The sequence below is a fragment of the Ostrea edulis genome, chromosome 6 (assembly GCF_947568905.1).
Source record: "Ostrea edulis chromosome 6, xbOstEdul1.1, whole genome shotgun sequence".
NCBI lineage: Eukaryota > Metazoa > Mollusca > Bivalvia > Ostreida > Ostreidae > Ostrea > Ostrea edulis.
This window is the reverse complement of record NC_079169.1, coordinates 69,972,517-69,997,409: the sequence shown is the minus strand read 5'-3', so window position 1 is coordinate 69,997,409 and position 24,893 is coordinate 69,972,517. Positions and strand designations below refer to the sequence as shown.

The 24,893-nt window shown below is 35.4% G+C and overlaps 1 protein-coding gene across 1 annotated transcript in view; it reads left to right on the top strand.

Annotated features, from left to right (window-relative positions):
- LOC125646958 (uncharacterized) overlaps positions 1 to 24,165 on the top strand; it is a 45,861-nt gene extending 21,696 nt beyond the window's left edge. The window contains exons 12-38 of the mRNA XM_056140651.1: positions 1,060 to 1,149; positions 1,339 to 1,442; positions 1,950 to 1,995; positions 3,397 to 3,630; positions 3,850 to 3,924; positions 4,234 to 4,305; positions 4,400 to 4,489; positions 6,653 to 6,753; positions 10,278 to 10,341; positions 10,506 to 10,736; positions 10,905 to 10,979; positions 11,091 to 11,141; positions 11,658 to 11,738; positions 11,844 to 11,947; positions 14,169 to 14,232; positions 15,153 to 15,386; positions 15,570 to 15,644; positions 18,072 to 18,131; positions 18,471 to 18,551; positions 18,684 to 18,787; positions 18,898 to 18,949; positions 19,600 to 19,830; positions 19,921 to 19,995; positions 20,129 to 20,191; positions 23,536 to 23,613; positions 23,718 to 23,870; positions 24,036 to 24,165. Of these exons, the coding sequence (XP_055996626.1) occupies positions 1,060 to 1,149; positions 1,339 to 1,442; positions 1,950 to 1,995; positions 3,397 to 3,630; positions 3,850 to 3,924; positions 4,234 to 4,305; positions 4,400 to 4,489; positions 6,653 to 6,753; positions 10,278 to 10,341; positions 10,506 to 10,736; positions 10,905 to 10,979; positions 11,091 to 11,141; positions 11,658 to 11,738; positions 11,844 to 11,947; positions 14,169 to 14,232; positions 15,153 to 15,386; positions 15,570 to 15,644; positions 18,072 to 18,131; positions 18,471 to 18,551; positions 18,684 to 18,787; positions 18,898 to 18,949; positions 19,600 to 19,830; positions 19,921 to 19,995; positions 20,129 to 20,191; positions 23,536 to 23,613; positions 23,718 to 23,846 (2,664 nt within the window). The 3' untranslated portion in view covers positions 23,847 to 23,870; positions 24,036 to 24,165. The remainder of the gene's footprint in view (positions 1 to 1,059; positions 1,150 to 1,338; positions 1,443 to 1,949; positions 1,996 to 3,396; positions 3,631 to 3,849; positions 3,925 to 4,233; positions 4,306 to 4,399; positions 4,490 to 6,652; positions 6,754 to 10,277; positions 10,342 to 10,505; positions 10,737 to 10,904; positions 10,980 to 11,090; positions 11,142 to 11,657; positions 11,739 to 11,843; positions 11,948 to 14,168; positions 14,233 to 15,152; positions 15,387 to 15,569; positions 15,645 to 18,071; positions 18,132 to 18,470; positions 18,552 to 18,683; positions 18,788 to 18,897; positions 18,950 to 19,599; positions 19,831 to 19,920; positions 19,996 to 20,128; positions 20,192 to 23,535; positions 23,614 to 23,717; positions 23,871 to 24,035) is intronic.
- Positions 24,166 to 24,893: the final 728 nt, after the last annotated feature.

Sequence of the window (24,893 nt, the reverse complement as noted above, 5' to 3'; positions counted from 1 at the left end):
TCGTGTATTTTTTTTTCTTGAGTGGAACGCCACGAATGAATATTTAGTTGCGCCACCTGTTGCAATTTCAGGAAGGATAACTCTAATACTGTTATTGTGGAATCGAACCATTTATTTGTAAGTCCCATCCACTAGAAATTATAATGCGTTTCCATAATTTTTTATTGAAGTCAAATCTTTTTGTTTTATTTTTTTGTTTTTACTTTCTTTTATGTTTTGGTTTCTTGATTAGTTTTTGGTGTTTTAATGCTTTGATTACGAGAGACCACACAATCAAGTGGATATCCAAGTAAAATATTACTCATAAAGAAGAAGATGACATGCAACTTTCCACGAAATATTACAAATTTACGAAATTATATATTGCAAAATTTCTATGCCAACGAAAGTTGATGAAACTTCAATGTAACTTAAATTTGCAATTTATAGTCTTTTATTTGATGTTTCGTAAACATTGCAGTTTAAACATACTTCAGTGTGACGTGCCAACTGATTCTCATCACTGTACTTTGATCAAGGTATCTACACTTTATGAAGTGATAGAAATATATTCGACGTTTTTTCCATTTTGTTAGACGTGCGAGTTTTACACCTAACTGAAAATTTAGAGATCTTCATTTGTAATGACTATTTCGGATACGGTCGTTCAATGAAGGTTATGTGTGAAGATGGACATTCTCATAGAAAATCATGTCTTCGTAGATTTCCTTAAATTCATTAGATATAATATGGCCGTCACAGAAACGTGAACAATACAAACGTCAAACCCGATCCTATAATTTAATTGTACCGTAAACATCTTACTAAAATCTCACAAATTTAAAACGTCAAACCCGATCCTATAACTTAATTGTACCGTAAACATCTTACTAAATTCTCACAAATTTAAAACGTCAAACCCGATCCTATAATTCAATTGTACCGTAAACATCTTACTAAAATCTCACAAATTTAGTCGAAATACCCACACAATCAATCAGCTAGTTTTATTGAATAGATCAATAGAATAATATATCATGTCTATCAAAAATCATTTTGTACAAATCCATTCCGTTATAGCTATGTTCAAACAATGAGGGAATTTGGGAGAGATCTGCGAGAAATATATGGTTGTCGTTCGCATTTTTGCTGTTTCATATAGCAGTAAAGGTAGGTGACATGAACAGGTTCATATGTCTTTAATTTTCCCTTTTCTTCCTTTTTCATTTCTTTTCTTTTATTTGATGTTTGAGATCCAGCAAGAGAACATGTCATTTTAATTTTTGTAATTTCTATAAACATATTAACAAACTGAATATTAATGCTGCCTTACAAATATTGATACTTTTCTGATTATAGTTATTACATTTGGTAATGAATGAAAGAATATTCAAAGTAATATCTTCTGAGGAAAAAGGAGAAGCTGGTGGATTTTTATATTTTCTCTTCGTGAGAAGTAAAAAGTAGGTACAGGTAAACTGTGTATTGACAGTTTGCTGATTTAATGTGAACTTGTTTCCTTTAAAATTATTTTTGTAGGTCTCTGATGTTGAATAATTTTATCAAATTATTTCATTTCATTGCGGATTTGTCAAGGTTCCTATTCCCTTTCACTAAAGCACTACAAATATTCCTCTTTGCTAACTTCACCGTGGCCAGAGGGGAACTCTTGTCTTGATTCCTCCCTCAATGACATACATGTAAAGATGTGGATTTATCTGTTTTATGATACCGATACAAATTATAAACCGACATAAATCTGAAATACTAACTTGCTGTATTCAATCTTGTTTCGTATTCGAGTTCTCCTTTGAATCAATTTCGTATTGGCAATTTATTATTTTGCAAATTCGCCTATCAACCGTTAGGAAACTTATCATTACCTCAGGTTGGTTTTGTCCGTGCAAGAAATAATTATTAGAGCAGGATATACCCTTGTAAGTTTGTTAATACCATGTCGTCTCTTTTAGGGCGTCTTTAGCAGCAGCCAACCTTGGTCTTGGAGTCTTCATCATGGTAATAATCTTTTCTTTATACTGAACCAGTAATATTTCAAACCAATTTATTTAACCTTTGTACTTAGATATTTTATTGAACGTAAATGTTAACGACAGAGTCTAACAACTCAACTGTATGACAAAGGGGGTGACTTCAGCTTCTTCATCGTCAACTTCCCATATTTATGTAGCAATATTCCAATATCACCTGCATATGGTGTGTATGTCTCTCAACTGATTCGATACACAAGAGCTTGTTCTGTGGATATGGCCATGTTTTAAATCGAGGCAGGCCATTGCCAAACAAGATGAAGTTGCATCTGTTTCAGCTGTTTAGTTTATAGTCAGCATTTTCAAATTCTACTGTCGATATTCTGATTAGTTTGCCAGTGCAAACTGCCTTTGGGTCAAATGTTATTTGACGTGTTTCATAGTTATATGGTAGACCGTTCTTTACACACTGATGTTGACTCCGGATTACTCCGTTTTTCTGATCAAGATAAAGGGCTCACGGCGAGTGTGACCTGTCGATAGGGGATGCTTACTCCTCCAAGGCACCTGATCCCATATCTGCTGTGTCCAGGGACCCATGTTTGCCCAACTCTTAATTTTGTATTCCTTATAGGAGTTAAGATCGCTGTTCGTTATCTTCGCCTTCGTAGTTTTAGCTTTAGTCCTATTTGTATTTGTTTTGTTACATTAATTTGGTTTTCCTTTCTTTGTAAATGTCTTGAAGAGGGACGGGTCGTCCAGAAAATTTGACAATTCCATATTGTCCGTGTTCTTAAAGTGAGTCAACCAATAAGGGACTTGTTTAGTGCTAAATATAAGATAATTTAGCGCACGAGTTATTTTATTGGGTTCATGGCGGTTGTGTCTGATAAACATGTATTGCCTATTCTTCCCGCGCACCTGATCCCACCTCTAGTATATCCAGTTTTCTGTGTTTGCCCAAACTCGCTCTTCGTTGGTGGTCTTTATTGAATCTACGATATTGATTGCTGTTCGTGACCGGCTGTTCGTGATTGTGAAAGGTGAAGATAACGAACAGTGATCAATGTGATAACTCTTATAAGGAATACAAAATAGATAGTTGGGCAAACACGGTAATGAAAAACATTTTTCGAATGACTATCCTTAGCAAGGGCCAGGTCGTCCCTTGGATTTATCTAACAAATTGTCGCTGCTTATTGTAGTGATATCTATCTATCTATCTATATATCTATAATATCTGTGTGTGTTTAGACTAGCTGGAATATTTTCTTAATCATTATACTTGTGGACATTTTTATTCAACAACATTTACTTGATGTATGATGTATTACATCACGTTTTGTGTAATCGCCTGCTATATAAAATATAAAAAAGAGTTTCGATTCCTTGACAAATAAGGAACATTATATTGATATTATTTTTTAAGGTTTACAGCACCATGTTTCTCTGTGGGCTGTTAATTGTGAGATACGACCAGCATTCTTATTCGAGAATCACCAGCACGCTGCATGGTCTTTATCACAATGGAACCTCTCTTAACATAGGCACCGTCCGTGATTCGTCGTATGTACTGATGGCAGTTAGCTCCAGTCTCTCGTTTCTGGCACAGATACTCTTATATGTGGGACTCTATTTCCAAATCTCAAAGCTATTTCTAATCGTAAGTAAATCAACATAGCAAGAACACTTAAAAAGCGACCTTAATGAATTTGGGAACACTCCTGGATGTATAAAGAAGAACAACAGCGTTTTTCTAATTTAAAGAAAAAAGCAAGACGGCTCTGTGCTGATTTGTAAACAGAAATGGCAGTGTGTAAGCGAACTGTGTTTGAAGCTGATTTTTTTCAATAATGACTTCATCATGCCCATATACTTGTAGTTTTTTGGCGTCCAGTTCTCTCTATTGCTGCCACAGATGATCTCAGTGATTCTCATAGGATTTCCACTAAGATTGGTAAGCTTTAAGTGCTTTTTAACATCATTTTCAACATCTTAAGTTATTACTAGATGAGATAGCGTAACGGAACATTTTTTCTACATGTTTACGTATATTGTTGTTTTCTACATGTTTAGGTATATTGTTGTTTTCTACATGTTTAGGTATAGTGTTGTTTTCTACATGTTTAGGTATATTGTTGTTTTCTACATGTTTACCTATATTGTTGTTTTCTACATGTTTAGGTATATTGTTGTTTTCTACATGTTTAGGTATAGTGGTTTTTTTCTACATGTTTAGGTATAGTGTTGTTTTCTACATGTTTAGGTATATTGCTGCTTGGGTGGCACCGACTATAGCCAATGCGAATTTCACTCGAATAAGGATGATTTGAAGATAGTAAGTAGTATATTATTTTATTTTTGTGATTCTTTTCCAAAAAGACACGTTCTAATAATGCATGTTAACACTCTTCTGTCCTTGTCGACCCCAGCTCTGCAACGGTGGGAGTGACCTATGGATTAGTGCGGTGAGGGAGATCTGGCTGTTTTGGGCATTCACGCTGGGGTCCTTTGTTGTTCAGGTAAAATTGGACCATTTTCGCTATAGATATTCGATGAAATTACTGTCGTTGTACACTACCTCTCCTGAATAATCAGGGTATCATCCATTATCTACCCAGAGTTCCGTGCGCTCCTCGCACTACACCTCTGTCAACGGCTTTTTACAGAAATCTTGTAAAAGTTTCTTTGATCCAACATTAATGTTTTGGACTAAATATTTAGTCATATTATGATATGTTTTTGATGCAATCAAATTGATGCTTACTGTAAATTGTTTAAAATCGCCGTTTTCTGATCATAAATTTGGAACTACTTCGTAATATGCGTATGAATGTAGGATATACATGTGGTGGAGATTTAAATGTAAACATGGAATCAAAGGTAAGAAAGGCTGTAAAAATACGATAAAACTTGTAAAATAAGAGACAAACAGCTAAATGGTATATAATATGCACTTACTAAAGTGTCAGTTGGCTATGAAAAGAGCCTGATGTATCACCTGTTGCCTGAACTTTTAAAGGGAAAGGAAACCGAGAATGATTGTTTATATCATGTGATTATATTATCACGTGATTCCAAGCGTTGACAGAGGTGTATGTGAAGCTTGCGTAACGCGCCCTCTGGTGAGAGAATGGGTATCATCGTGTAGATTGGTTTGTTTCTATACTGAAATCTGATGAGAATAATCAATTATTTAATTTTACATGTTACACACTTTTTCATTGGTTGAAAAGTTATTGGAATATCGTATCCAAGGGAAAAAAAAACAAATGACCGGAACTACTTTCTATTGGAATGTTGGAGATTCCTCTGGATACTTATACATATATATATATATATATATATATATATATATATGGGAATCTTGAAAAGAAAAACTTAAAATATTTACCGATCTATATAAATTTATTACAGAAAAACAAATATAGATTATAATTGATTATGGAAAATGAAATAAAAATGGCTATTTGAGCCCCCCCCCCCCCCATATAACAACACACATCTGCTTCTGCAATTCCGGGCTGAGAATTAAATGTATTCAACCGGGGATGACAATAGTCCAGTTTGCACCTCAAACCCAAATACCAGATATACCGCACACTGCCTCAGAGATACTGCAATATCGTAGCCCTTAGTGACTATGGTTTCGAACTCCGGCATAATATGTTTATGAGTGGGCACTGAAACAAGGCTTCCGTACGACGTTACAAAAGCTGTCACAGCCTTAGGAATTCACTGATAAAACTCGAAAAACCCTTTGTAGCACTGACTTGTCCACCTGGAAGCCGTGACAACCCCCAAGAGAACCCTACCTGGCATCCCACATCATGATTATGCACGTATCCCACGCTTTCCGTTAGTACTGATATCAAACTTTGCACTTAATTCTAGTTCCACTCAACAAAATTCCAGCAATTTTCTCCGAACATGACTTATCTCTAACTCATCCTTTTAAAACTGCAGTCTTCAGTCCACGAGAAACCCTTTTGCTCAACAGTAAACAACAGTTCGTGGAAGTCGCCATTAGGTCTAACGGATTTAGGTGTTTTTTAAAAGGTGTGTATTCACAAATTACTACGCCCATCTCGAAATAACATAGAATGTTGTCCAAGAATAACTCATTAATTCAACCCAAATCATATAATGTTTTATCATATAAACTCAATGTTTTAAAATATTAAATGATAAGGAATAAATTCATTATTTTTTCGTTGGATGGAGGTATACCACGAAAAAAAGGAAAACATTTGCATCATGCGCTACGCACGATGATGCAGTTTTCCATCTTTTTTTCCCGTGGTATACCTCCATTCAACGAAAAATTAATAAATGCATTCCTAAAATAAATCGACTGTTACAATGGACCATGGTATCAACCATATTACGTAAACATAAATAGTAATGGCTCCTTCGCCAAACGTACGGTATTTCGAAGTGAAAGTCACGGGACTTTGGGATATAATTAAAGCGAAGATCCCAAGTCGCGACAAACGTTGACACGTCAAAACACACTTAATGCTACGTCCTTGTGCGCTAAACATATGTCTATATGCAATGGTATTATAACTTTTTCAATAAATTGTACTATTTCTCACTTGTAATTGACATCTTATTTTTGTGATCACGATTTGTTTCAGTTGTGCTTGATATCAACATTTAACTTGCAAAATTGTTTTTCATAGGTTATATCTTTAGTCCTTTGCAACACTTTTTACCAGAAGACTTTCAACGAAGCGGGTGTTTTTACGTTATGCTGGAGATCCATAAAGCAGAAGGTTGGCAGGTAAAAAGCAATAAACGAATAACAAATACTTGAGATACATATATTGAAGTGGTAATATTGATATCAAACTTGGCAAAAACATCCCTGGGTGAATTCATGGTTGTACTAATGACAGAGAACGCCTCCTTCCTATTAGATACAATTGCAAAAGTACTAGTTATTACACCAGATAAACTTTATATATGACACGTGGAGGATATGTATATCATTTTGAAATCAAATACTTTAAAATTCACTTTATCTAGTAATGAAACTGCTGTTCTAATAAAAAGTAATCGGAGTTTAAATCCCTTTTGGGAGACAAATTCTCTAGATCGATGGTCACATGTTTTGTTCGATCTTTTATATCATCGTTATCCTTGGAGCAAGGACGGGACCAAAAGGGGGTTAATGTTTTACAAAGATTTTAAAATATTCTCCTCATGATCCACAAGGTACTGCATGTCGGATCTATATTCAAGCTAGCATCATCACGTAATGTAGATTCAAGTTTGTTTCCAACATAAAAAAAAGACTACTACAAAAAATACGTGAGAATCCTCGTGTAGACTTACCTGTTCTCATCATGCTAAGGAAACGTGAAGATAAAGAACATTGATAAGTCTCTTAACTCCTATAAGGAATACAAAACCGAGAGTTGGACAAACACGAAACCTTGTAAATGCCAGAGATGTGATCAGGTCCTTAGAAGGAGTATCCCCTGTTGAATGGTCACAACCGCCGTGAGACCTATATCCTGATCAGGTAAACGGAGTTATCTGTAGTCAAAATCAGTGTGCCAAGAACGGCCTACAATCGGTATGAAACACGTCAGACAGCATTTGACCTAATGATAGATAGGCTGTATTGGCAAACTAGATTGTAATAACGACCATAGAATTTTCGAAATGCTGACTTTAAACGAGACTGTTGAAATACTTGCACCATCAACTTGTTTGTCGGTAGCCTGCCTCGATTTAAAGACCGATCATACGCAGAACAAGCTCTTGCGTATCGAATCAGTCTGCAGGTAATAATGGAATATAGCTACATAAACACGGGAAAGTTGACGATGGAGAAGCTGAAATTATCCCCGTTTATCATAAAGTTGACTTCTTACTTTGCCGTTAATATCTATTTTCAATAAAATATCTTAGTTTGAAGGAGACGTGGACAATTCCGTTGTGTCATTTATTGGAAGTTCAAAGGGATGCAAGGTGAAGATAACGAACAGTGATCAATCTCATAACTCCTACAAGCAATACAAAATAGATAGTTGGGCAAACACGGACCCCTGGACACACCAGAGGTGGGATCAGGTGCCTAGGAGGAGTGAGCATACCCTGTTGATATATCGAATCGACAAATGAATGAAAATTATCATTGTTATTAGATTAAAATCGTCGATATATTTAAAGTTCGCATTGAAGGCCACAGCAAGATATTTTTTCTTTTCACGTAGAAGTTTTTGGAATAAATTGTGCTTGAGAAGAAAACAGGTCAGCTAAAGCGGACTACGACGATATTGTCAATGAGAAACTCCAGCATATATTTTTATTTTAACTTCAAAGTACTTGTGCGTGGAATCAGAGTGGAGTTTAGCAAAGTAAAGTTTTGGATGACTAACCACTAGAAAGGAATATTTGCTTTTGATGCCCCCCGCAACAAGTTGTGGGGGGTATACTGGAATCGGGTTGTCCGTCTGTCAGTCAGTCTGTTCGTCCGTCTGTCTGTCCGTCCGTCCGTCCGTCTGTAGACGCAATGGTTTCCGGGCTCTAAAGCATTATCCTTTCCACCTACCGTCACCATATCATATATATGGACTACCCATGGGATGAAGATGTTCCCTATCGATTTTGGGGTCAAAAGGTCAAAGGTCAAGCGCACTGGACATCGAAGTAGCAATATGATTTCCGGGATTTAAAGCGTTATCCTTTCCACCCACAGTCACCATATCATACATATGGACTACCCATGGGATGAAGATGTTCCCTATTGATTTTGGGGTCAAAAGGTCAAGCGCACTGGACATCGAAGTAGCAATATGATTTCCGGGCTCTAAAGCGTTATCCTTTCCACCCACAGTCACCATATCATACATATGGACTACCCATGGGATGAAGATGTTCCCTATCGATTTTGGGGTCAAAGGTCAAGCGCACTGGACATTGAAGTAGCAATATGGTTTCCGGGCTCTAAAGCGTTATCCTTTCCACCTACAGTCACCATATCATACATATGGACTACCCATGGGATGAAGATGTTCCCTATCGATTTTGGGGTCAAAAGGTCAAAGGTCACGCGCACTGGACATCGAAGTAGCAATATGATTCGGTTTGTCATGCCATTTGTTTTTTACACTCAGAAAAGAGGTAGTTTATACCTATTACCAACACCCTTTGGGAGATTGGGGTAAGCGGGGGTATTCTTAGTGAGCATTGCTCACAGTACCTCTTGTTTCATTTTGTTGACGAAGCAACTGTCTATGATGTCAAAAAGTATAGTCTTTAATTTATCGTGAGGAATGGTCGTGTAGTGTTGAAAAGTCACAAGTTTTTATGTTTATTTGAGAAAAGTTTTACGATTTCGAGTTTACTAAAAGTTCTTTAGAATTGTTTAGAATCCACATTTGATTGACACCACTTTTGGCATATGTAGTAGCACAGTACAATTAAAGTTTCTCCTTCACAACTGTTGATATTTTCGTGAGGAGCAAAGCTAGGAACTTGGTAGAACATTTACTGGATGATTAGCGTTAATTTTAGTGTAAACTAATATGCGTGACTCGGACATTGGCGGTGCAACAATAATGGTTTAAAATTTACAGAATCTCTAAAGAATCAAAAGAATTTATCCTGATATAATGTAAATATATTTGTGCACAAAATGCCCCTGGATTAAGGATAGTGTTATGGGAAGAGTTCAACATTTTATTTAGGGATATATGGGGAAATTCATTGAAAATTATCACATAAAGCTGCAAATAAACTTTATATCAAATTAATAAGGAAGACTACTCTTGAAGCGAAAATTCATGTTTGTTCGCACCCTGTGGTTATGTAAGGCATGGTTGTAGCAGAAGAGGGTCAAAATGTCAAACAGAAATATTTAGGAACACTATGTAACATTATTATGCCAGCGTTCTCATGCAGTGAATATTTCAAGTTTGTGCACACAATGATGTCCAGAGTCTTGGTGATGCTACAGAAAGGGTTAGCATTACATAAGAAATGCATTCGGAAAAAGCCTTCTTTTCAAGAACTAAAAGGGTGCAATCAATGAATTGTAGATATATATTTGTTCACATCATTCCTCTAAGGTCTAGACGCAGACAATGTAAAATCAAGATGCAAGAGTTGTTGTGTATTTGCAAGTATATTCACACCATGCTCCATGTATCTAGGACGGAACCAAAATTGAACTGTAATGTTTTTCACAGGAAATTGCAATTTTTCAGTTGGACGATATGATCCAAGAAACTCCTTTTAATTTGTAGTTTCCATGTGATACTTGAGATTAAAATAGAATAAAACCTCTCTTTGCAGATTAAAAACTAAAGTGTTAGAACATCCTGTTACTTCCATCGTTGTTTTGGCAGTTGTAACTTTGGTAGGTAGTATCCCACTCTCATAATGCCATTTATTCTTTATGATGTACTATTTACCAAAAGAAAATACTAAATACGAAATATTGAATTGAATATGTTTATGAACGAAATAATGATATGGCGAGATTCTAAAGAACAATGTGATGACACTCTCAATGTTTTGCAGATAATTGAAGTAGGATTCGGAATTACTGTGTACGTGTATTTTTTCGTCAACGTCGATCATACTCAAGTGCAGCAAAACACCGGCGAACTTAGCCGTCACATTTACAACATGCGGTATCTTATGAATGGGATAGTTTACACGCTGATGGTCATCACGCCCATATCTACGATTATCAGACCAATTCTCTTCTGGCTAATACTCTTTAAAAGAAAACTTCTATTGTCATATTTTGTACGTATCAAATTTTATCTGCTGTATTCTCTCTTGGTTAAATGATTCAAACCATCAAAAAGTCACCTTTTAGTGATGTTTCCTTTAATATACTCCATTTGATTATTCAAAATATTTCAAGATTTGATATATTTTGACTTTTTATGATAATAAGGTTCTGTTGTTTAGTTTGTGTTAGGTTTCATTGTACTTGTAATTGCGGAGCTTGTCATGCTTGCCCAGTCTTCCTTCCTTCTGCATTGGGTAAGTTCTCCACCTTAATTGCACCTCCTATCGATTTAACTACTTAGTACGCACTTAAATCATTGAGTCTCAAAACTTAAATTAATTACATTTTGAATTTGCATATTCTAGGCTCAGAGTTGTGGCATCCTCGGTGCATCCGACGTAACGGACTGGGCGGAGGTATTGAACAAGATTTCTTAGGCATGGATTCTTGACATAAATTAAACATATTAAACTATGTGCACTGTATGCGCATACATTTTCTGCAGTTATAAAGCATATGGGTCATCGAACACTTTAGTCTTTCTTAATATTTAAAATGCTAAATGGGATATGTGGAACTCAATCTGTTGTATTTTTGGGTGGAATCAGCAGTGTAGGAAAGTATGACTTTATTCCTTCATTGAAATATTAATAGCACTAACATTGGTCTCCATTAGAACAAATTTACAACAAGAACGTATTACCAAAAGTATGTAAATAAGTCTTTTAAATGAATATAAGCCAAGTCGACCATTACGGTCAGAATCGAAGCCGCGACTTATGGTGAAATGAATAGATATGAGAAACTATCCTGAACAGTCACAAATATCATGTTTTGCAAATTTCACATTTGGACTATATTTCTTTGATATCTAGTCAGTATATGATTACAGTTACTATAGAATGAGAAACATGTTGATCTAAACATTTCAGTTTTGCCGTTCGTATGACGGAGTGGTCTACAATATGACAGTTGTTAACATTTCGTTCATGGTTCTGCATCTAATTTTCAACGTAAGTCTTCAATTTAAAAGATTAACTACTTTTCCAACAATATGATAGTAAGTTCTTGTTTAGATAGCATTGTTCATAAAATAAACTATCTGATTTGCCTTTTAGACTCTACACATCATACTTGTCGATAGAATGTATCCGGTATTGAAAGAAGATGAAAAAAGGAGAGGCATTTTGAAAATATGTTTCACTTTTATCTGGGATAGAATGTAAGTAAATTATTGCATTTATTCAAATTAGGAAACCCTTTGAGCAAATGTAACCATCTTTTTACGTAAATTCAATCTATGATGTAATTGCTTCTATTTTATGTCATATATCAGTTCATAATGTCACTGTACAGCTAAGGGCCAAAAGTGCTGAAAAAATGGTGTCACATTTCCTACACAAGAGATAACTCGTACGAAAAACCGTCTTGACAGCTGACTTGCTGAAAGAAGCTTAGGGTAAAATAACCTACCTCAGTATTTAGTTAGGCGACCGTTTAATCGAATGACCTGCTGGATTCTCCTGGGAAGAGAATTATAAAAAATTCTGACATGCATTGTAATTTAACTTCAATTGAAAAAATTCATCATTGGAATTCATATTATGCATGTGATTGGAGTTTCTTTCAATATATAGTCAATCATTTTAAACAATATTAAAGTACAGTAACTGCAGGCCAGCTCATATCTTTACCGAATTCTGGCGATGAATTCCTGTTTTAGACGAGACGGATGTATTGGGGTGTTACGGTCTTGGAAAAGGCAACTTATGTTTGAGGTACAATAACTGGCCAAAAGTTTATATCTCAGATATCAACAAATTTTGCTGAACTTATATTTCCTTCAACTCGACAACATGCTACAACTCTGTTAAACCACAAACACTCCAAATCCACATCGCTGATCTTGCAGTCATTTTGTCGCAGTACTGAGTCGGGCCTCAACCCTTTCCGGCTTTCTTCTGTAATTAACAAGGTTGTTTTCACCTACACACATCTGAGATTCGTCGCTAGAATCACTTTAGGCCATTGATTTTATACGTATTAAAACCTCATTTATATACACAATGGCAAGTGTTTCTTATTTGTTGACATTTTAAATTGGTTTAAACAGATTTAGAATACCTTATTTTGTAAACATTTATAGGAGTTATGAGATTGATCAACATTCTTTATATTCGCCTTGTATTACAGGTGGAGAAAATTTAAAGTTAGAAATTGTACGATTTCCTTTTCAAACAGTTATTTTCTATTTTTATCTGAGCAAGTCGTGAATGCATGTATGACTACTTAGCGGGTAATAACTTTATATATAGTGTTCTTTGTATTTTGTCTTTCGAGCTCGTGACTGCATGGATTTTAGTCATAGTACGCCCCTCCCCGTACCTTTCGAAGGTTTTAGGTTGGTTGCATCGTATATTTTTAACAAATGTTAAAAAGTTAATTCATAGCTGTTGTATAGCTCAACAATAAAACAATACACCATCTGTTGTAACCATTTATTCCAGTGTTTCAACCTACAAATGAAAGTACAAAAATTACCAAATTCATGAGACAAAACTTTGTTATGTAGTTTTCACATCAAGATAAATCCTAAAAATTAGTTTGAACAGTCATTCAATATTTCCTCAAAACCGCATAACAGTCTACATCTGATAACATAGAACTAATACTTAATAAATGTACATGAATTTACTCACACATTGATGGATCCAACATTATTGAGCTATAACGTACTAAACAAAACGTGGGATTATCTATCCATGCATGCCGTTCCAAAACAAACACACTTCCGGTAAAATAAGTAACAAAATAGTGGCCAACTATAATATTTCCGGAAAGTTTACAATATCGTTGACGATACAGCTGTATAGGTAAAAGATCGACTGTATACATTAATGAGCCATATTAGAACAGAAATACAGTTATTGTTCTCGTGGATAGTGCAGGATAGCCTCAGTTTCGAAAAATTGTTTGAAATACAAAAGTCTCAGATAATGTTCGAAACATTTCTCGACCTCGGAGGTTATCTTGCAACATCCATAAACACTCGAAATTTATTTGTTTACATTTGTTAATCCGAGTGTGGATCACCTTGACGCTTCGTCTCCGTTTAATTACCGATATATAACGTAAAGGTGTCATGTCACACGTGACACATACTGACCTATTTACATCTTATGAGGGTTTCCATATCACAAAACCTTAACAGGAAATACATGACTTTTAATACGCGCGGGTCTATGAAATATTATAGCAAAGCCATATTTTCGCAATACGTTTGTCTCCCTACTGTATATTGTTGCATATCTTGTAAGATTCTTATCAAAAGTAATGTAATTTTTAACGATATTGAAATCACTTTCTTCAACTTTTGATATGTATATACAAATATACTGATAAGCTTATACCTGTGTATGCTTTAGATATTTTGTACATTGCAGAAAATCTTTATTTACTAAAGAGAAAATACAACGATTCTTTACTACAATACAAGGATTCAGTCTTGTAAGTGTTCTGTAAAAATAAAAAAAAATTGCCTGTTTGACATTCCTTCGAGACTTGTTCACTCATATCAAGACTTAATAGATTACACGAAGCGCCATAAATTTACATCTACGCATGGCGCTGTGGGCCATAGTAGTGATCGTTCTTTCACATAAAAACACCTACAGGGACATGGGACCTTCGCTTTGAATGTCTCATCGGAAAGATCCACGACTCTCGCTTCTAAATGCTAAGCATTTGGCGAAGACGTAACCAACTGTTACATGTTCTGAGTAGATTTAACCCGGCCAAAGAAGAGCTCGAGCCCACGACCTTCCGGTCATTAAGCAAACGCTCTAACCACTAAGCCACCACCACCAGTTAATAATTAACCATAGAAGTAATATATTTCAATGTTATGATAATTGGTACATGCATAATTCGAAAGATGAATTTTCCCGCAGGGATAGGGTTAGAATAGATCCTAAGTACCCCCTTGCTTGTCGTAAAAGGCGATTAAATGGGGCGGTCCTTTGGAGGAGCCCAGAAAACCGAAGTCCCATGTCACAGCAGGTGTGGCACGATAAAGATCCCTCCTTGCTCAAAGGCCGTAAGCGCCGAGCATAGGCCTAAATTTTACAGGTCTTTACCAGCAAAGGGGACGTCTCCATATGAGTGAAATATTTTCTCTCTCTCTCTCTCTCTCTCTCTCTCTCTCGATCGATCGATCGATCGATCGAGAGAGAGAGAGAGAGAGAGAGACGTTACACAATATACAATCAATCAATCAATCAACAATTAAATTACACAGTGTACCCCTATATTTGAACTTCTCAATTATATCACCTCATTGTATTTTTCTTGTTTTCCTATAGATCGTAGAAGTGGCGTATGGTATTAGTGTCTATGCCTTGTACTTTATTTTTCTTGTTTTCCTATAGATCGTAGAAGTGGCGTATGGTATTAGTGTCTATGCCTTGTACTTTGCGAACTTCTCACCATTAGACAACACATTACAGCAGGAGTTGGCCACTTTTGGAAAGCACCGTTATGATATGCAGGATCTGCTGAATGCGCTGTCTTATACCCTAATGTCTTTTATTCCTCTAGTGATATGTTTGAGGGTGATCATTCTTCTGACCAGTATCTACAAACGCCCACTTTTCATATATATAGTATGTATTTTGTTAAAGAAATCAAAGTGTCCTTACATTTTCTGTGACGCTTAGCAATAAAGAGCTTCAAATCATCGTAATATGATAAAGTTTGAAAATATTTGACTTCGGTGGCTTTGAATTTTCACATTCAATCTTCCACTACGAATTACATATGAAAGTGCAATGTACATCCTGTTTCAGATAATGCTGAGTATTTTCGTTATTTCTGTTGGAGAGATAGTTCTTCTGTCACAATCCTCTTATATTTTGGACATGGTAAGTACATATCTAATTAACTTTTTTAATAGAAATGTTAGGTCCACATGAGCAAGATTGAGAGGTGTATAGGAATTAACATATACACTGGTCCTTTTAATGGATGCATTTGTTATGTATACAAATTACACTTAATATTGGACGTATTTAAGCTTTTTATAACAATCTAAATCACTGAAAATACTAGAAGATATTTGTCCAGACAATCCATTTGAAACGCATTAGATTATTGAAGATTCATCAATGTTATATAGTAGCGGACAAAAAAGAAATCGTAGACCGGGAATATCCGCCATGATCATTATATCTTGACCAGGTAAACGGAGTTATCCGTAGTTAAATTCGGTGTTTAAATAACGGCCCAACAATTGGTATGAAACACGTCAAACAACATCTGACTCAATCACAGGTTATTGTAGTAAACTAGATCGTTATTACAACCAGAGAATTTGCAAAATGCTTACTTAAAACAAGATTGTTGTTTGTCAGTAGCCTGTCTCGATTTAAAAGCTGATCATACGCAAAACAAGCTCTTGCATATCGCATCAGCTTAGAGACATAAACAACATATGCAGGTGATAATATTGCTACAAGCTGAAGTCATCCTGTTTGTCATTAACATTCTATCTTCAATGAAATATCTAAGTACGAAGCAGATGTGGAGGACTCGGTGGTGTTTGTTATTTTGTGTTCAGAGAGAGAGAGAGAGAGAGAGAGAGAGAGATTCCAACAACACCTAATACTGATAATATCGGATTCACAATGCGGATGTAGGTTCAAGGTGCGAGTGGGTGAGTGTGGACTGTGTAGATAAATTTTCCGTGTATCGAATTGTGGCTGTGTATACAATAGATTATTTTTAAAGGTGGAAATTGTCGTAGTGAATATTGATGGAATAATAGAAAGAGTTCGCATTTGTTGGGATTCTATTGATTACCATCATTGGTTAACTTGGCCACCTTTGAGAACAATTACGTCATCCATTATATGGATCAGGCATTGTCCTTTTTCGCTCCCTAGAAAGCCTGTTTAGCAAGACATTTGCGTTGTATATACATTGGTACGTTTGTAGATGTAATGTTTTCATTTTTGTACAACTTTTACTGATATACTATAATATTCGTTTGCCCTTTATGTTTAATATTACCTCGTCAACAGGTGACTGATACCTAATGACAGTTAATGTTGGATGATAAAATAAAATGTTGTTACATTAATACTTGGTGATGAATGCTAGACTATCTGTCACCCATCTTTAGAAACTAACAATGTTAACATTGTATTACTGGCTATATAACAGGTTGGGAACACTTCCCCTATAGAGAGATATTCTCGCGAAAACTCGATTTTCCCTCTTTAGCGAGAAATAAACATTACCATAAACAGGTGTTTTGGCGTCTTTATTGAAAATAATGGCAAATCCTGTGCAACGCTAAATAAGTGCGACACATACTCAACATGATGCGAATTATTTTTATGAAATTGACAACATAGTTAAGAAATTTCATATCAAAGTTGCTGCGTAAGAGGGAAGCAGTCTGAAATCCAATACACATCGTGAGTGTTTTTGTTTTGATTAATATATTTGCAGAAGCATCACACATTTTAGCACTTTTTCTTCTTTTCACGTGAAACAAGAAGAGATGTATTCCACGGGTGTTTTTCTCGGTTGTGCGGGATATATTTACTCTCGCTAGAGATGGATAATCGCGTTTTAGCGAGAATATCTCGCTATAGGGGAAGTGTTCGTGTTCCCAACCTGTATAATACGACGAAAGGACCCATCTTTAGAAACTAACAATGGTAACATTGTATTACTGGCTATATAGTACGACGAAAGGACCCATCTTTAGAAACTAACAATGGTAACATTGTATTACTGGCTATATAGTACGACGAAAGGACCCATCTTTAGAAACTAACAATGTTAACATTGTATTACTGGCTATATAGTACGACGAAAGGACCCATCTTTAGAAACTAACAATGTTAACATTGTATTACTGGCTATATAGTACGACGAAAGGACCCATCTTTAGAAACTAACAATGTTAACATTGTATTACTGGCTATATAGTACGACGAAAGGACCCATCTTTAGAAACTAACAATGTTAACATTGTATTACTGGCTATATAGTACGACGAAAGGACAATCTTATGTACAAAATGTAATATGTTACGCATAATGCAAATTCTACATGTAGCAGTATGTGTGTTTGTCAGTACAGGTGAACACTGAACTAGCCTCGTTACCACCGCGTTTATATCTGAACGTTTGCTCTACAAGTCATTTTAGATGTCTGCGCTCTTTAAATATGGCGTAATAATCCAAAACATTGTGTATACCTCTAATGTATTGAACTATAGTTAGATGTGATATCATTGAGTAGGTAATTTATAAAACAATATTTTTTTTCTATTTCAGGCTTACGATTGTTTTATTCGTGGCTCATCACATTATGCGATATACGACAAATTCTTATTGGTAAATACTGCTGTATATGCTTTTTATTTTTTCCTAAACTGGCATTTCGTTGTGTAAACTTATCTTAAGTATTGAGGTCATTCCAACAGATGAAATGTATTCTTTGATTAAGGAAATAATTTGAAAATAACGCACGATACATCGTTCGTTCTCAAGAACTATTGAACATTAGCTGCCATTCAATCACCTTTCAGTTTACGGAATGACATACCGTGAAAAACAAATCTATTCGTCAAGATAAGGAAAGTTTTGATTTTGATGAGAGCTATTCCCGTGTAAAGTATGTTAAGTTCGTTTGTCCTACAATTCTATAACACTAAATGTTTAATGATTTTTCAGTTTTGCAACACAAATGTTAGATTCGTCTTTGATATTGCGGCTGTTCTCGTCTCATTTCTGGTCCTGCATATTGTCCTTAATGTGAGTAGTTTTCTTCAGTTTTACAATTTCATCATGGTAAATGAAGATTCATTAAACTGACTTGATAATTGTAAAAGTCATAGATCTTCTATTTGCATGATCAGGTAAAGAAAGGTTTTAATTCATTTTCAGGGTATAAGTTTTATCATACTTGATCAAATGCACAAACATACTGAAGACGGATTAAGTGCTAAGGGCGCAATTGTGACAGCATTTAGTCTTCTTTTCGCATCTTTGTGAGTAAACGGTTGATGTATGTTAAGAAACAAATTGATTTTAAATTCTTGGAAACATACTGATAAAAGCGGAATTCATTACTTTCACAAATATATCTTCTATGTTTCAGGAAAACGTCGAAAATAATTGCTGTATTCATTGTCACTTTACTACTAATGCTTGTAAGTATCTTATATAATGTAAGTATATACTGCAACAATTTTACTTTGAATATGCTTTTGGTATGCTACATTGTATGTACTATTTTTAACAAGCTATACTCTTTGCTACATGTACATTTTATCTGAGTTAAAATATTTTACAAGATATCATTATGGTCCAATATAGTAAGAAAAAACCATATGTATATGTATCATGATTGCTGAAAGTAGGTTGAATAACACTTGAAAGGAAGATACGGATAGATAAGAGATTTCAAATACGAAAGTTTCGAATCTGAAAACTTTAAATTTTCTTAATTTGGTGAACAGAAAATCTAGTTTCAATAGAATATTATCTTGACAAAAAGTATAGCTTCCGCGAGAGTCGAACTTACAATAAAACAAATGGGTGCCTTAAACATTAACCTCCTGAGATAATTGGCTAGTCCATAAGACTTTAAACAACAAGAAATTGACCTTATATTTCATTTGTAATTAAATGAAGTTTGCCAATATCACGATGTGTTATTCATCATTGAATTGCACTTTGTTTATGTCCTTTGAACAGCTGTTGAAAAGTAGTTCACGTCGAACAAAATGCTTCAAAAATATTGCATGATATAGGTCAGTAGGTCACCAGTGTTCTCTACGTCATTGATATATATTTATAGGGTATCCGCCTCCTGTTCTGGACTGGCTTAATATTGATGGGACTATCTCCAGGATACATACATACGGAATTAATTGATACACTATATTCAATGCATAGAGGGGATATGAATTATGGTAGACTAGTTATGGGTCTTCTGTACTCTCATATGGCCATGGTACCTCTGGATATTGCCTGCCATTTTTGGGAGTTCTTTGCAGTATTAAAACCAAGAAAATTTCGCCTTTGTAGCGTACGTTTATTCGATTTCTGCATTCTTTGCCAAAAATAGAGAGAGAAAAACTATTTTACATTTTTATTTGCCAAAATATTTTCATTTTAGGGAGTCATCATTCGAATACCATGGGTATGCTACGATGTTGTTTGTTTGGTTTTATCTTCGATAGTTCTTCGTTTGGTAAGTAATTTTTCTATTGAAAATTTGTGTAATAAAGTATCAATTTCTCCAGATTTTAACAGCCTAACTTATATGCATATAAATGTACATATGCTCTGATTTTAATTTTAAAAATTCTTTTTAATGTTCATAGTGGTACTGTTTATGTGGATCGGGAATAAATTGTACTTCCTCCTTTCCTTCTCATAAAACTGAGGTAAGTTCGCTGGATCCAGAAGTTTTCACAGGAAGAAGGGATGAGATTTATATCAAGCCTATTTGGCTCTGTGAAATTTTTAGGTCACTTGAGTTTAATTACTATTGCAGTTGGTTGTCGTGTAAAACTTACACGGTACGTCTGTCGTGCGTCGTCCGTCATGCTTTAACAATAGAACAATTTTAACTTCTTTTGATAACTACTATTCCATCTATTTTCAAATTTGATATGAAGGATCTTTAGGACAAAGGGGACATAAAATGTAAATTTCGAGACTCCTACACCCCTGGGGCCTTAGGGGTGGGACAAAAACTGCCACAATTGACCATATTTCATAAATTTTCTTCTCCAGAACCACACATGTATAATAAACATAAATATGTAATGATGTAGAGAAGGAAGGAATCTACCAAAATTGTAAATTTCATGTTCCCTGGGGTAGGGGTTCTGACCCCAGGAAGGGGCCAAACTTAGTGTATAGTGTTTATGCGTAAGACTTTTAAATAACATATTCTTTAGTGCTAATAATACTTAATTGAAACTAAATGGATATTTAGAAAAACCAGGTAGTCCTTTTTCAAAATTGTAAAATTGATGATTCCAGGGGTAGGGGTTTCGGTATTAGGGTGGGGCCAAAATGGTCAGGTAATAAATGTGTGAACAATAGAAAATTTTACCTTCTTGACAACTACCTTTCCAATTCTTTTCAAATTTTGTATGAGGCATCTTTAGTACAAGGGATACATAAATTGTAAATTTCAGGACCCCTGTACTACAGGAGCCTTAGGGGTTGGGCAAAACTGCCAAAAACTGACTAATTTTCGAAAATGTTCTCAGCATATCTTTAAGAAAACCTAAATGCATAGTGATATAGAACAGGAAGGCCAAATTCGTAACTTTCAGGATCACCGGGGTTGATGTTCTGACCCCAGGACGACGCCAAACTTGGTATATAGTGTATATGTGCAAACCATATAAATGGTATCTGCTTTAATGATATTGATATTAAACTGAAACTAAATGGATTTAGAAGAAATAGTTAGTCCTTCACCAAAATTGTAAATTTCATGACCCTAGGCATATAAACCTAGATCATAGGTTTGATTTTAAGGTGGTGTCAAAATTATTATAATGATTTGAAGGACTTTTTTATGTTTGCTCATACCGTATAAAATCTAAATGCATATTTAGGAATAGCAGAAAAGGATTTTACCAAAAAATTAAAAATTTCTCAACCCAAGGTTTTGAATTTAGGATGGGTACAAATAAGTTATATCGTTTAATGTTAATACATATATCATGTAAAGCCTGTCATTAGTGTATGCACTTTTGAGGGCATTAAAGTTTTAAGAACACATCTTGTTTTATGCTGTTGCTGAATGAAAGGTGAAGGTAACGAACACTGATCAATCTCATAACTCCTTTAAGTATTACAAAATAGATAGTTGGGTAAACAAGACCCCTGGACACACCAGAGGTGGGATCAGGTGCATAAGAGGATTAAGTATACCCTGTCGACCGGTCACACCCGCCGGGAGCGCTATATCTTGATCAGGTAAACGGAGTTATCCGCAGTCAAAATCAGTATACCAAGAACGTCTATAACAATCAGTATGAAACATGTCAGACAGCGTTTGACCCAATGATAGGTTGTATTGGCAAACTAGATTGTTATAACGACCAAAGAATTTGCGAAATGCTGACTTTAAACGAGACTGTTGAAACCCTTGTACCATCAACTTGTTTTTCGGTAGCTTGCCTCGATTTAAAAATTGACCATACGAAAAACAAGCTCTTGCGTATCGAATCAGTTGAGAGATATGAACACCACATGCAGGTGATAATGGAATGTTGCTACATAAATATAGGAAGTTGACGATGGAGAAGCTGAAGTCATCCCACTGGGCACAAAATTGAAGTCTTAGTTTGCCGTTGCATTTCGTTTGCTTGTTAGTATGCAAGGTGAAGATAACGAACAGTGATCAATCTCATAACTCCTATAAGCAATACAAAATAGATAGTTGGGCAAACACGGACCCCTGGACACACCAGAGTGGGATCAGGTGCCTAGGAGGAGTAAGCATCCCCTGTTGACCGGTCACACCCGCCGTGAGCCCTATATCCTGATCAGGTAAACGGAGTTATCCGCAGTCAAAATCAGTGTGCCAAGACCGGCAACGGTTATGTCTCCATATGAGTGAATTACTCTCGAGAGGGAAGTTAAACAATATTCAGTCAATCAACCAATTAAACAAACTGGGAATATTTTGTATGTAACTTAATATATTTCTAGGCTTTTTTGTTCACATACATGTATATATTATTGGTTTGAAAATAGTACGAGGATGACAATGAACAGGTTTAAATTTGGCTGGCTACCTAACATGGCTACGTCAACAAAGAAAATCATTTCAAGCTGAGGAGTTTTCGGGTCGTTTGGGGGTTTGATTTATTGTATATTGGTTAATGTCCCTTTTGAGAATTTTCCACTTGTATGGAGACGTCATCATTGCTGGTAAAGGGCTGCAAAATTAAAGCCTATGCCTGGGCCTCGGTTTTTACGGTCTCATCTGAAGGACCGCCCCCATTTAGTCGCCTCTTACGACAAGCAAGGGGTACTGAAGATTTATTCTAACCCAGATCCCACACACGTCAAAGTGTTCACTACACAGGGTATTTCTTGCACTCGGATCAAATTTGCTGGTTATGAACACGCACGTTGGATGTTAGTTGCTTCCTATTTGGCCAATATATTGCCCGCCAGAGTTGTTCCATCTGATTCAATAGAGTAGGATTTTTTATTTGCACGACATGTATTTGTTAACAAAACGTTTGTTCTGCATTCGAAAGTAGTAAAGTTTCTATTTTTAGACAAGGACACAGTCCGCACCTCAGATTACGACATTTAGAAACTATACTTTTCCAGTCTTGAATTTAATTGGTTTCGGTAATAATTTCTTTAAGTTAGCAATGGGTGGTTGTAGTTGGCTATGTATCGAGCACGGTTTGCGGATAATAATCGCTAAAATGCTTAGCTTTCCTGAAATAAAGTTACCTGTATGGAAATGTAAGTTGTCACAAAAGGAACGTTTTATACCAAATATAATGTTATTCTTAAAATACTCATCAACTCTGTTTGCCTAATCAAGATGGACTCACTGTAGATGTGATAGGTTAACAAGGGTGTGGCACTTCTGTGGAGAATTGTCGAATGGTAAATGGTTAATTGTATAATTCTGAGTAAAAAAAAACCCATACAAACAAAAAAGGGAGCGTTTGGTTGAGATGTAAAAACAATACATACTTACAAAGCTTGTTTTCTTCCACTTTTATCGTTTAAGCAGGTATGCCAACATTCAGATTTACTGTTTGATTCATCAGCAATAATGGTAGCATATGTCGTCATCAATTTCTCCTGTCATGTAAGTATATGCTGATGCTAAATCATGCACATTGCATGGATGATCTTATTTTTATAAAATTATAATCTAAATGTTGTGAATGTAATCAAATGTTCATTTACTAGGTACTTGAAATAATACTGAGTGGCTTCTTGATTAAAAGAGGTACACCTAGAGTTAGTCCTACTGACATTTCACCGAAAAATCAAGATGTGAAGAGTGATAGAGATTCAATTGAAACAATTGCTTCCTAAATTACGAAGAGCGTGAAATACCAGGTAAAATATTGCTTTTCCAGAAAAAAGAGAAACACTCGAAACATGTAAGGACATTTGTTAGAGTAAAACAAGGTAATGAATCATATTTCTGTTTTTGACCCCACTCTGCATGTAATTGGGTTATGCCATGTTTTTTATAAGAGTGAATTGTTTTATCTCCAACAGGACAATTACACAAGTAACAGTATCTCGAAAGACTTCCAAACTGCCAAATGGGGTGATTTATTTGTTGGTATGGACATTAACCTTATGAGGAACTAATATTGATAGACTTGAATAAACTTCAGTAAACTAATTTCTTGTTTGTTTTCCCTACTTTGCTTCATTCCTCTATATTGCTCAGTTCATCGTAGCATGCCAATTCAGGTATATTGGAATTACTGGATAGCTTCAGACAGAATACAATCGCATTTTATATATTAATTAACAACTTTAATTTCATGAGGTAGAGTTGTGTCAATTCATCTACGGATTTCCCTGTTTGTTTTCGTCACTTCCAGTTGATTACACCCATATTGTGACGATTGCAAAGATGACGATGGGGAACAATAATGTATGAACAAGTGAAGATAACTGACAGTTATCTTATAAAAGATACAAAATTAAGAGAAGAGCAAACGTGGACCCCTGGATATACCAGAAATAGGTAAGGTGCCTAAGAGGAGTAATCATTCTCTGTTGACCGGTCACATCAGACGTAAATCCTATATTTTGATCAGGTAAATGGAGTAATCCGCGGTCATGATCACGGGCAATTATATCATACGGACTCGAATTTACTTTTGAAAACTAAATACATAGAGCTCTAAATATCGGATACCCAAGTTTGCCGATGAGAAATGATAAACCAAATGTAAATGACAACAGGGTATCCTCTCCTTTCATACATAAGTCGGTGGTTAATGTAAAAAAAACCTACTTTTGATGGGTCGGAAGATTTTGGGGAATACTTAGTACAATTCGAAATCCTAGTAGATTTACATCAATGGGATTATAGGACAAAATCATTGTACCTGACAAGCA